General features: G+C 45.2%; 1 protein-coding gene across 1 annotated transcript; it reads right to left on the reverse strand.

Moving 5' to 3' along the window:
• Window positions 1-1,609: 1,609 nt before the first annotated feature.
• Window positions 1,610-2,188, reverse strand: SPATA12 (spermatogenesis associated 12). The gene is given in 1 exon segment (XM_023201075.2): window positions 1,610-2,188. A coding segment is annotated over 1 exon segment (579 nt).
• Between the last annotated feature and the right edge of the window lie 11,652 nt (window positions 2,189-13,840).

Below are 13,840 nucleotides of genomic sequence, written 5' to 3' on the forward strand. Positions count from 1 at the left end.
AGTTTTGCTTTCTTCTTTACTTTGATGAAAATTGTTTATTCAGTTATGAAAATGGGTACACATTTCTTTTTCTTTTTTCTTTTTTAGAGATAGGGTCTTGCTTTCTTGCCCAGGCTGGCATGCAGTGGTGTGATCTTGGCTCACTGCCACATCTGCCTCTCAGGCTTACGTGATCCTTCCGCCTCAGCCTCCTGAGTAACTGGGGCTATGGGCATGCACCACCATGCCTAGCTAATTTTTGTAGTTTTTGTAGAGATGGGATTTCACCATGTTGCCCAGGTTGGTCTCGAACACCTGGGCTCAAGTGATCACCTGCCTTGGCCTCCCAAAGTGCTGGGATTACAGGCATGAGTCACTGTGCTGGGCCCATTTTTTTTTTTCTTAAAAAAAGAAAAAAAAAAGAGGACTGGCAAGACTGTTCCTAATTGAGGTCGTATTTACACCTGTCTTAGCCACTTAGCTCGTTTTTTTCATTTATTCAAAAACATTTAGGGAGAGAGGGCTACTCTGTGCCAGGCATTGCCCTTGTACTGACCACACAGCAGTCAAGGAAACTGATAGCATTCCTCCCTTGTGGAGTTTACATCCCAGTGGTGGAGATGGACAGCAGACAACTAGATCAGTAATAAGATGTGAGGGAAAGTGGCCAGTGTAATGGAGATGAAGCTGGGAAAGGAGATCCAGAGTGATGGGATGGAGGCAGAGCTGGCTTTGGTCAGAGAAGGTCTCTGAGGAGATAGCACTGGAGCATAAACCCAGACAAATGAGGGAGCAGCCTCATGGACAATTGCAGGCAACCTCATTCCATGCATATGGAGCCCAAGGTTGTGGTCAAACTCTCCAGTGTGGCCAGTCAACTCTTGAGCACCGGACATGGTCTATCTCACTGCAGAAGGGGAGGGAAAATGAGACAATGTAGGGAGAACTCGCCTCCTGCCCCCCAGGTCCTGGCAGGTGGCTGGAGTAAGATCTTGGCATTGTGTGTTCTGATGGCTTACTAGAAGGTTGGTACCTACCTTTACAGGGTGAGACCTGAGCAATGTGTTCTGAAACTGCCACCTGGGGAATGAGCATGAGCCTAGGGGTCATTGCTGGAGTTATAATCCTGCACATTGTAACACTTGCTCCACTGCACCTACCCTGGTGGTGGACTCCTTCCTGTTTTGTGTCATTTGATTACCTCACCTCATCACCTAGTGGTACTCATCTAGAGGAAAAGTAGTTACTTAGCAGGCTTTGATAGAAACAACAAAGAGATGAAAATGTATGGGATCGGGGATCAGGAGATGCATGCGTTCCACTCTTTCCATTGATTGATCAATTGATGTCATTTAATACAGCGTAAGGTTCCCGTGGGGCTAAGAGTATGAGATCTGGATTGTGTGACCTTGTGCCAGTAACTTAACCTTTCTGAGTCTTTTTTTCTTCATCTGTGATATTGGGGAAATGGTGTGACAGAGAGGCTTCTTGGAAAAAGTGATATCTGACAAGATGCAGAAAGGGATGGCTACAAGTCACCCCCGGTGGGGGATGGAAGGGAGGGCATAGCATGTGCAAAGACCCAGACAGACAGCTGCCAGACTCTCAGATGTTGCAGAATTCTCACTGGTTACAGCTGTGTGTGTATGTGTGTGTTGGAGTATACTGTAGAGAGGGACCTGACAAAGCAGCCCTCAATAAATGTCAGTTGGTTTGAACTGCTGTACCCTGTGCTACTGGGCTCAGCACCTATATCCTCATACAGTCTCCACAACCATCCTGTGGCACAGGTCCTCTCATTACCCCCATCTTCCATACCAGGAAATTGAGGTATAGAGTTATAAATAACTTGTTCACAACTGTCTTGCTGTATCAGGAGAGCTAGAGGTGAAGAGGGTCTTCCCAGAAGATTTATTTGGGGTGCAGTGATGTCAAGAGAGATGGCTGTTTGTAATTATCTCTTACAGGTCTTGCTTTGGCACACATCTCCCTGAAATGTCAGCTCTGGGAGGGCAGAGGCTGCTCCTGGCAGAATATCTGGCCCCTGGCATGATGCCAGTGCACAGTTGGGTTTGTTGGGATGTTGGGTAGATGACCCAAGGCCTCTGGGTGGCCATGGAACGAGTCTGGAAGAGTCTAGTGCCTTCATTTCCCAGGTCCCTCCTGACTTTTCCAAGGTGGACCCACAAGTCAGGGCAGAACTGGACATGGGGCCCAAGTCAAAACCAGAATGCTCCAGAAAAGGAGGCCAGGGCACTTGGCCAGAGCCAATCCCTAAGGGGCATGCAGCACTCTTGCAGCCTGGTTGCTGAGTGCACTGTTCCCATTCACCTTCAGCCATACCCCACCAGCAGTCATCCCTGGGTGCTCAAACAGAGCCAAACTCCACAGTCACCCAGATACTGTGGAGGTTTTCCCACGTTCACATCTTTGCTCCTGCTGTTTCTACTACTTGGAAGCTCTTTCATGCTTGTCCACTTTCACAACTTCCCATGCTGCCCAACTCCAGTGGCTTTCTCTCTCTTTCCTTCCCTTTTGGCTAGAAACATAAATAAGAAATCCTGATTATATTCTTATTGAACACAAATGTAAACATATCAGAAGTTGTAGAGTTAAAAGTAATTACAGGTATAATATGCTGAGATTAAAAAAAGATGTAAAAAATAAAATTCTGCCTTCCCCATCCCAGGCTTGCTTCCAGAGAGAATGTTTGTGATCAGCTGGGCATAGATTTCTCTTGCTTTTGTTTACTCACACAAGCATGAGTGCCTGTGAGTATCTTTGAAAACCAACACAATGGGCTCATTTTGTATGTATTACTTACCTACGGATTTTGTTTCTCTGTATTTATTTATTTATTTATTTAGAGACAGAGTCTCACTCTGTCACCCAGGCTGGAGTACACTGGCATGACCTTGGCTCACTGCAACCTCTGCCACCTGGGTTCAAGTGATTCTTCTGCTTCAGCCCCCTGAGTAGGTGGGATTATAGGCACCTGTCACTGCACCTGGCTAATTTTTGTATTTTTAGTCGAGATGGGGTTTCACCAACTTGGCCAGGCTGGTCTTGAACTCCTGACCTCGTGATCCACCGACCTTGGCCTCCCAAAGTGCTGGGATTACAGGGGTGAGCCACCATGCCTGGCCTGTTTTTTTTTTTTTTTTTTCTTTTTTTTTTTTTTTTTTTTTTAAGACAGAGTTTTGCTCTGTTGCCCAGGGTGGCATCTCAGCTCACTGCATCCTCTGCCTCCCTGGTTCAAGTGATTCTCGTGCCTCACCCTTCCTAGTAGCTGGGACTATAGGCATGTGCCACCGTACCTGGCAAATTTTTTTGTATTTTTAGTAGAGACAGGGTTTTGCCATGTTGCCCAGGCTGGTCTTGAACCCCTGAGCTCAAGCAATCCTCCCGCCTTGTCCTCCTGAAGTGCTGGGATTAGAGACATGAGCCACTGCACCTGGCCTTTTTTTTTTTTTTTTTTAATTCTTTATTTGGCCTGGACAGTGCTAACAACTAATGTTTTCCCATTTAATTATGTCCAAGAGTGTTTTCTTTGTCCATATGCATTTCTCTTCTCTTTTATCTGCCCTGGCTCTTTCCTAGGGAAGAATATACAAACTTCTGTGGACATACGGTTTTATTTCTCTTGAATATATATCTAGCAGTGGAATTGCTGGGTATATGGTAACTCTAACATTTTGAGGAACTGCCAAACTGTTTCCAGAGTGGCTGTACCGTTTTACAATCCCATCAGCAGTGTATGAGATTTCCAGTTTCTCCACATCCTCATCAACACTTGTTATTATCCATCTTTTGATTATTGCCATCCTAAGTGGATATGAAGTGGCATCTCATTGTAACTTTGATTTGCATTTCCCTGGTGGCTAATGATGTGCATTCTTTCATGTGCTTATTGGCCATTTGTGTATCTTCTTTGGAGAAATGTATATTTGGTCTTTTATCCATTTTTAAATTGGATTATATGTCTCTTTATTATTGAGTTGTAAGTGTTCTTTGTGTATTCTGAATTCGGTTCCTTATCAGCTATGATTTTAAAATACATTTTGCCCATTCTGTGGGTTATTTTTTCACTTTCTTGATAGTGTTCTTTGAAGTGCCAGGTTTTAATTTTGGTGAAGTTCAATTTATCTGTTTTTCTTGGGTTGCCTATGCTTTTGGTATCATACCTAAGAAACCTTTGCCTAATGCAAGGTCATGAAGACTTATGCCTATATACTCTTTTTTTTTTTCGAGATGGAGTTTTGCTCTTTTACCCAGGCTGGAGTACAGTGGCATGATCTCAGTTCACTGCAACCTCTACCTTCCAGTTTCAAATGATTCTCCTGCCTCAGCCTCTTGAGTCGCTGGGACTACAGGTGTGCACCATCACACCCGGCAGATTTTTGTATTTTTAGTAGAGGCAGGTTTTCACTATGTTAGTCAGGTTGGTCTCGAATGCCTGACCTCGTGATCTGCCTGCCTTGGCCTCCCAAAGTGCTGGGATTACAGGCGTGAGCCACTGCAACTGGCCATATGCCTATATATTCTTATAAGAGTTTTATAGTTTCAGCTCTTAGATTTAGAACTTTGATCTGTTTTGAATTGATGTTTGTATATAGTGTGAGGTAGGGGCCTAGCTTCATTTTTTGCATATGGAAATCCTGTTGTCCCAGAATCATGTGTTGAAAAGACTCTTCTTCCCCATTAAATTGTTTTGATACTCTTGTCAAAAATCAATTTATTATAAACGTAAGCATTTATTTCTGCATTCTCAGTTCTAGTCCATTCATTTATATGTCTATCGTTAGGCCAGTATTGCTGTCTATACTGTCTTGACTACTATAGCTTTGTAGTAAGTTTTGAAATCAGGAAGTATGAGTCCTCCAACTTTGTCCTTCTTTTTCTTTCTTCTTTTTTTCTTTTTTGTGATACAGAGTCTTGCTCTGTCACCCAGGCTGAAGTGCAGTGGTACGATCACCGCTCACTGTAGCCTTGACCTCCTGGGCTCAAGCAATCCTCCCACCTCAGCCTCCCAAGTAGCTGGGACTACAGATGTGTGCAACCACACCCAGCTAATTTTTAATTTTTATTTATTTATTTTTTGTAGAGACTGGGTCTGGCTATGTTACCCAGGCTGGTCTCAAACTCCTAGGCTCAAGTAATCCTCACACCTTGGCCTGCCAAAGTGCTGGGATTATAGGTGTGAGCCACTGTGCCCAGCCTGTCCTTCTTTTTCTAGATTATTTTGGCCATTCTGGATCTCCCTATGAATTTTAGGGTCAGCTTGTTAGTTTCTGCAAAAAGGGACCTGAGATTTTGATAGGGGTTGCATTGACTTTGTAGATTACTTGGGGAGTTTTGCCATCTTAACAATATTAAGTGTGGAACTTGAATTCCTTTTTGCTGGTGGCACTGCTCACTCAGCTTCCCTAGTCATTGAGTCTGCTGAGTAGGCAAATTGCACAGACATCAAATTGCACCGACAAAACTCCAGGAACATAATGTTTCTTTTCTTTTTTGAAGAAAGTAACACAGTATACTATAGTGTCTAATTTAAGGCATTTAACTCCTGAATTTGTGAAATGGGAGTGCATCTGGCACCGGGTCGCAGATATAACAGATCTGGCTTTCCTTCATGCTAAGGATGGGTTGGAGATCTCTAAGATACTCCCATAACCCCTTGCTTCATGCCTTGAGAAGTGTAGTGGGAACTGGGAGACCCCACAGCCCTGGAGGCAACAGGTGGTGGTAGGAGAATTGAAGCCAGGCTCCATTTTATCTTGTTTTATCTGTTGGGCAAAGGGGTATTATTTCATTTGAGGAAAGAGTTCTGCTGCTAAAACAATCTTGGCCCCTCCCCGCCAATTCACTCCCATCATAGTTTGAAGAATGGAATAAAAATAAAAAGGGAGTAATATCACATATTAAAAGTTTAGTTTAGGCTAGGCGCAGTGGCTCACGCCTATAATCCCAGCACGTTGGGAGGTTGAAGTGGGAGCATTGCCTCAGGCCAGGAGTTTGAGACCAGCCTGGGCAGCAAAGCGAGGCTCTATTTCTATAAAAAAATTTAAAAATTAGTTGGGTGTGGCGGCACACGTCTGTAGTCCCACATACTTGGGAGGCTAAGGTGGGAGGATAGCTTGAGCCCAGTCGTTTGAGGCTGCAATGAACCGTGCTCACACTAATGCACTCCAGCTTGGCGACAGAGCAAGACCGTCTCAAAAGAAAAAAACAAGGTTAGTTTACACCCCAACATGTACTTATGTGTTCCAGATGTAATGCTTTGGCACAGCACAAATACATGATTTTATTTTCAAGAAAAAAGAAATAAAGAATGCAGCACTTAAATTTATATCACTTGGAATCTTGTTTTCCAAGTTGGAGTCTTGTTTTCCAAACTTAAAGAACAATGTGGGAAACTACATTTGAAACTTCAAATCCATTCATACCTCAACTCAGCTGGGGGGAAGAGCTCTCATTTTAAAAAACAATACTTGTGTGTGCGTGTGTTTGAGATACAGAGATTAGAGTTATTTATTACAGTTGTTTCAAGAAAGCAATTTTTTAAAAAGCATTAATTTGGACTGAGTTTTTAGTTTGTTTCTGGGAGGAGAGAAAGTTATATGCAATAGAATATGTTTTGAGATTTTCAGAATCTCAGATCTAGGCCAGGCATGGTGGCTGATGCCTATAATCCCAGCACTTTGGGAGGCTGAGGCTAGTGGATCACAAGGTCAGGAGTTCAAGAACAACCTGGCCAAGACGGTGAAACCCCGTCTCAACTAAAAATACACAAATTAGCTGGGCATGGTGGCGGGTGCCTGTAATCTCAGCTACTAGAGAGGCTGAGGCAGAGAATTGCTTGAACCCGGGAGACAGAGGTTACAGTCAGCCAAGATCGTGTCACAGCACTCCAGCCTGGGTGATAGAGCGAGACTCAGTCTCAGAAAAAAAAAAAAAAAAAAAAAAAAATCAGATCTTTTGCCTTAGCAGATTCCCTTTACTTAATTAAGTTGTTGGAACCGGCAGTTCATAGGGATTTTGTTTCCATCCTTTAGTGATGGGGGTGTGTGCGTGTTTATGCACATGGAAAGTTAGGGGAAAAACACAATGATATAACCTAACCCCAAAACAAGGAAGCACGTTCCACACTTGAGGTTTGGCGCTTCAGTTCCTGCCCAGTCTCAGAAGGTGCAGCTTGACTGACCTTGTGTGACCTCTCTCTATGACACATCTCCCAAGGGGGTGGGGAGGACTGTTTCTCTCCAGCATGGCTTTAGTTTTATAAAAGCCCTGTGCAGTCTTGCAAACTCAAATGGTTTTCTTAACAAATCACTCACATTTCATGTGTTCTGGGCTGGGCAGGGCCTCGCTAATCCTTGGCCAGCATTGTGAGTCAGAAATTATTTAAATGACCGCCTGACTCCTTTTGAGGAGAGAGAGTTGGCAAGTTTATTTAGGGAGGTGCAGTGAGTCTTAAACAGCACTGCAGTAAGTGAGTGGCAGCATTGATAAATGTATCAGAAGCTCTATTTTATTGTGATAATAAATGCTAATGAAGAACATGAAAGTATTAGCTTTTAGAGTGAGCTAAGAATGATGATGCTACCAAATTTTATTAAGCATTTATTGTGTGGTGGAGTATGGTGGCTTCTCCCTTGTTTTTGACTCTGACCTATTGTAAAAAATAGACTGCTACCTGGTGACCCGGTTGTGTGTGTGTGTGTGTGTGCGCGCGCGAACACGTGCACGCACATATCTGAATTATTGGGTGAAACAATAGTTGCCCTATGCATGTCTAGTGTCCTCTGGGCTCAAGTGATCCTCTTGCCTTGGCCTCCAGAGTAACTGGGACTACAGGTGCATGCCACCACACCTGCTAATTTTGTTTGTTTGTTTGTTTGTTTTGAGACGGAGTCTCGCTCTGTTGCCCAGGCTGGAGTGCAGTGGCCGGATCTCAGCTCACTGCAAGCTCTGCCTCCCAGGTTCACGCCATTCTCCTGCCTCGGCCTCCCGAGTAACTGGGACCACAGGAGCCTGCCACTGTGCCCGACTAATTTTTTTGTATTTTTTTTTAGTAGAGATGGGGTTTCACCATGTTAACCAGGATGGTCTCGATCTCCTGACCTCGTGATCCACCCACCTTGGCCTCCCAAAGTGTTGGGATTACAGGCGTGAGCCACCGCACCTGGCCTCACACTGGCTAATTTTTAAAATTTTTTGTAGAGACTAGATCTTACTGTATTACCCAGGCTGGTCTCAAACTCCTGGGCTCAAGTGATTCTCTGGCCTCAGCCTCCCAGTGTGCTGGGATTACAGGTGTAAGCCACCACACCCACACTAAAGTTGCATTTGAAAACAAATATATCTACTATGATGGCTTTGATCAGTATATAGACAAATATTATTATTATTATTATTATTATTATTATTTTGAGATGGAGTCTCGCTGTTGCCCAGGCTGGAATGCAGTGGCACGATCTTGGTTCACTGTAAGCTCTGCCTCCCTGGTTCACGCCATTCTCCCGCCTCAGCCTCCCGAGTAGTTGGGACTACAGGTGCCCGCCACCACGCCTGGCTAATTTTGTATCTGTATTTTTAGTAGAGATGGGATTTCACTGTGTTAGCCAGGATGATCTCCATCTCGTGACCTCGTGATCCTCCTGCCTTGGCTTCCCAAAGTGCTGGGATTACAGGCGTGAGCCACTGTGCCTGGCCAACAAATGTTATTCTTTCTGGGTTGCCATATTTTGTGTTTTTTTTAAAAAAAATTGTTATTCATCTCTCTGGTGACTTGAAATTTCATGCAAGTACAGGTCCTTACAGACAATTTCTATTGGAAAATCACTTATTTTGGGTGTGTATTAGGGTTTGGAGAGAAACAGAACCAACAGGATATATGTCAATCAATCACTCATCTATCTATTGAGAGGTTGATTTTTAGGAATTGACTCATGTGATTGTGGAGGCCGAGCGAGTCCAAAATCGGTAAGGTAGGCAGGCTGGCAGGCGGGAGACCCAGGGAAGAGTTGCAGTGAGCCCAAAGGCAGTCTGGGCAGAATTCTTCCTGCTCTGGGAGGTCAGTCTTTTTCTGCTAAGGCTCATAGCTGATTGGCTAAAGCCCACCACATCATGGAGAATAATCTGCTTTACTCTAAGTCCACTGATTTAAATGTTAATCTCATCTAAAAAAATAACTTCACAGAAATGTCTAGAATGTTTGACCAAATAGCTGGTTACCATGGTCTAGCCAAGCTGACATATAAAATTAATCATCACAGTGGGTAAGATACTGTTTGAGGTTGTTCAGAAGAAAGAAAAAAGGCAAAAGGCTGGGTGTGGTGGCTCATGCCTGTAGTCCCAGCACTTTGGGAGGCCGAAGCGGAAAGATCACTTGAGGTCAGGAGTTCGAGACCAGCCTGACCAACATGGTGAAACCTCGTCTCTGCTAAAAATACAAAAAATTAGCCAGGCGTGGTGGTGGGTGCCTGCAATCCCAGCTACTTGGGAGGCTGAGGCAGGCGAATCGCTTGAACCTGGGAGGCGGAGGTCATGGTGAGCCAAGATCGTGCCACTGTACCTGGGTGACAGAGTGAGACTCCGTTTCAGAAAAAAAAGAAAAGGAAAAAAAGAAAGGAAAAAGGCAATGGTTGGAAGTGGAAGTGTGCTGTTGGTATAGATAGGAGAACATTTTGGAAAGAACTCCCTCCCCTTTGATTGACTGCAAAATAAGTCCCTCCCTTGTTGTCTTGCAATTACAGATGGACCAGATGGGTTGGCAGATTGGCAGTGGGGGTGCAGAGTTTCTTTTGATTGTTCTGATTGAAATGATTGTTTCTTACATTTTAGGGTTTTTGCTTTTTTTTGAGACAGAGTCTCACTATGTTGCTCTCCTGGCCTTAAGTGATCCTCCTGCCTCAGCCTCCTGAGTAGCTGGGATTACAGGTGTGAGCTACCGTGCCCAGTTCTTAGATTTCCTTTTAAGACTGAAGACCTGAGAGTTCATGGGCCTAACTAAGTAAAAGGTGCCATCTATCTGCAGCAAATTGGTGCATGCTCCGTAGGTCTAGCTGTAGGGGGTTGTGTGTGCTAATGCAGCATTTGTGACTCAGCCATAATGAGGCTGACCTTGCCTCTCCTGTTCCGCAGGCTACCACGTAGCTGTGGTGGGTCACTGGCCACAGAAACTATTGGTATCTGGGGCTGCCTGGGTGGGAACTCAGCCTGTATGAGAACATGGTATTCGGAAGACATTAAACATTTATTATCACTTTTATTTTATTTTATTTTTATTGAGGTATAATTAACATACCACAAAATTGACCCTTTTGAAGTACCCAATCTGTTTTTTAGCACATGCATAAGGTAGTGCAGATATTGCCACTAGTTCCAGAATATTCATCATCCTAAAATACAGTTTTTCTTTTGCAAGTAATTTTTGTTTTTGTTTTTGTTTTGAGATGGAGTCTCACTCTGTTGCCCAGGCTGGAGTGCAGTGGCACAATCTCGACTCACTGCAACCTCTGCCTCCCAGGCTCAAGTGATTCTCCTGCCTCATCCTTCCTAGTAGCTGGGACTACAGGTGCACACCATCACACCCGGCTAATTTTTGTATTTTTCATAGAGATGGGGCTTCACCATGTTGGCCAGGCTGGTCTCGAACTCCTGACCTCAAGTGATCTGCCCACCTCGGCCTCCCGAAGTGCTGGGATTACAGGCGTGAGCCACTGTGCCCGGCCTTTTGCAAGTAATTTCAACATTTAAGAGCATGGCCTACTGGATCAGTCCTATCAGCAAATAAACACGCAGTTATTTCTCCCAACTTAAAAACAATAGAACCCTCTCTCCACCCTATTTCTCCCTACAGTTATACACCCATTTCTCTTTAGTTTGGAGCAAAACTTTTTGAAAGAATTGTCTGGACTTGCTGACTAATTTTTTGCCTTCCATTGTCTCTCAAAAAATTGTGATAAAACACACATAACGTAAAATTTACTGTGTTGACTATTTTTAAGTTTTCAGGTCAGTAGTGTTGTGTATAGTGATATTGTTGTGCAGCCAATCTGCAGAGTTCTTCATCTTGTGACACTGAAACGCTATATCCATTAAACAGTAACCCCCATTCCCTCCTGCCCCCCGCCCCTGGCGACCAGCATTCTACTTTCTGTCTCTGAATTTGACTGCTCTAGATACCTCATATAAGTGGAATCATGCCATATTTGTCCTTTTGTGATTGGCTTATCTCACTCAGCATAATGTGCTCAAGGTTCACCCATGTTGTAACATGTATCAGAATTTCCTTCCTTTGGGCTGGGCATGGTGGTTCATGCCTGTAATCCCAGCACCGAGGAGGCAGGCAGTGAGCCCAGGGGTTCAAAACCAGCCTTGGCAACATGGTGATACCCTGTCTACAAAAAAATACAACAATTTGCTGGGCGTGGTGGCATGCACCTGTAATCTCAGCTACTTGGGGGCTGAGGTGGGAGGATCGCTTGAGCCAGGGAAGTTGAGGCTGCGGTGACCCGTGATCTTGCCGCTGCACCCCAGCCTGGATAACGGAAGGAAACCCTGTCTCCAAAAAAGAAAAAAAGTAAGAATTTCTATCTTGGTTTTTGGTTTTCTGTTTTGTTTTTTGAGATGGGGCCTCACTCTGTCACTGATTGCTGCAGTGGCACAATCTCAGCTCACTGCAACCTCTACCTGCCAGGCTCAAGCAATCTTCTGACCTCAGCTTCCCAGGTAGCTGGGACCACAGGCATGCACCACTATGCCCGATTAATTTTTTATATTTTCAGTAGAGACAGGGTTTTGCCACATTGCCCAGGATGGTCTTGAGCCCCTGAGCTCAGGCAGTCCCCCTGCCTGGGCCTCCCAAAGTGCTGGGATTACAGGCATGAGCCAACACAGCTGGCATGGACTTTCCTGCCTTGTTAAGGCAGAATATTATTCAATTCTATGCATTTGCCACATTTTGTTCAACCATTCATCTGTTGTGAATACAGAGTTGCTTCCATCTTTTGGCTATTGTGAATAATGCTGCTATCCCATTCTCTTTTGAGCCCCTCATTTCAGGCAGGCTTGGCTTCCACTCCCTTCTCCCCAGACATCTCTTCCTGAGGTCTCCAATGAGTGCCTGGTTGCTCATCCCAATGGCCTGTTCTCTGTTGCCATCCTTCCTGGCTACCAGCAGTGTTTCATGGAGTTGGTCACCTGCTCTTCCTCGAAGCCTTGTCTCACCTGGCTTCCAGGATGCCCCACTCTCCTGATCCTCTTCCCACATCTCTATTAAGGAGCACCCCAACCTCCTGGTTGCTCAGGCCTAAAGGCTGGGGCATCATCTGACTTTTGTATCTCTCTTCTCCACACTTGTCAAAAGACTCCACTGTATTTTTTCAAAATATACTTGGAGAGTGGCCACTGCTCCCCTCCTTCTCCTACCACCCTCCAGGTCATTCTCCCCTCTCACCTGAATGACTGTGGCCTCCAAGCCTCTGCCCTTACCTCCTTTCAGCTTGTTCTCAACTCAGAGTCAGAGGGAACCTTCTAAAGGGTTGGCTACTTCTCTGCTCAGAGCCCTCAAATAGCTCTCATTTCATTGCAACAAAAGCCAAAGCCCTTAGGGTGGCTGCAAGGCCCCATGTGATCTGGCCACACTTCCTCTCTGACTCCTCTTTTAGTTTGCCCTTCCCCCTCATAACCTCACCTCAGCCACATCACCTCCATGTTGTTCCCTGCGTGGGCACCTCAGGGCCTTTGCACCTGCTATTCCCACTGCCCCAAATGCACCTCTCCCAGTGTCTACAGAGCTTGGTCCCTCATTTCCTCCAGCCTCCCCTGGTCATTGTATCTAAATACTGTTACCACTACATCCCAACTTCCCCTCTGCCTTCATTGCTTTTTCTCCTAACACTATCGTTATCCAATATAAGGTATATTTTGCTTATTTATCTTGTCATCTGCCTCCCCCACTAGAATGTAAGTTCCATGAGGGCAGGAATTTTTCTTCTATTGTGTTCCCTGTCACGTCCCCAGCGCCTTGCCTGGTACGGACAATAATTTGTTGAACCTGTAAAGAAAAGTTTGGTAAACAGATTAAAAGCCATTTGATTCTTCTATTATGATATAATTCTTGCCTATATTTTTCTTACCTGTGAATTATTACATATGTGTATGTATGTGTGTGTGTATGTTTGTTGTGTGTGTGTGCATGTGTGTGGACAGAGAAAGAGCGAGTCCTGTCGTTCCCACCAGATATTCCTGCTTGTTAAACAGCTACATAGTGTTTTGCTGAGTGGCTAGAGCAACTTTATTTAACCTTGTTTTGTTCAGTACTACTGGGCAGCTTCCAATCTTTTGCTATTGTAGATTACACAGCATCTGTGCTGGGCACTTGCTCTGCTTCCTTCCCTCTTCTCTGAAAGGCTCCCCCGTGCTCCTGAGCCCCCCCATGCTCCTGAGCCCAGCCTGAGCCCGAGTGGGGGCTGTGGTCCTGGCTGGGCCTATCATGGTTCCCCTCCCCCTGGCTGTGGTAGCCGGTTTGGAGCTAGACACAAGCCAGCCATGCCAGGCCGTGGGCTTCCTCACCGTCATACTAACCCACTCAGAAGTGGCAGAGAAGGTGCTTGAAGGCACTCACCCAGCGTCAGAGCAGTTAGGACAGGCCCAGAGTGTGGAGCGGTGACAGCGCGTGGGGAGGGTTGGGCACATTGTCTTTGGATCTAGTCACATGACTGTTCAAGCTGCTCCAGGGACCTTCCTACAAATCCCCTTTCTCACCCATTTAGATGGAGTTGGATTTCTCACTGCTAGCAGTGAGTCTAGACAGATCCAATCCAGTGGAGCATCCCTGCCTCACTCTCTTTTT

This window comes from Piliocolobus tephrosceles, chromosome 2 (genome assembly GCF_002776525.5).
Source record: "Piliocolobus tephrosceles isolate RC106 chromosome 2, ASM277652v3, whole genome shotgun sequence".
NCBI lineage: Eukaryota > Metazoa > Chordata > Mammalia > Primates > Cercopithecidae > Piliocolobus > Piliocolobus tephrosceles.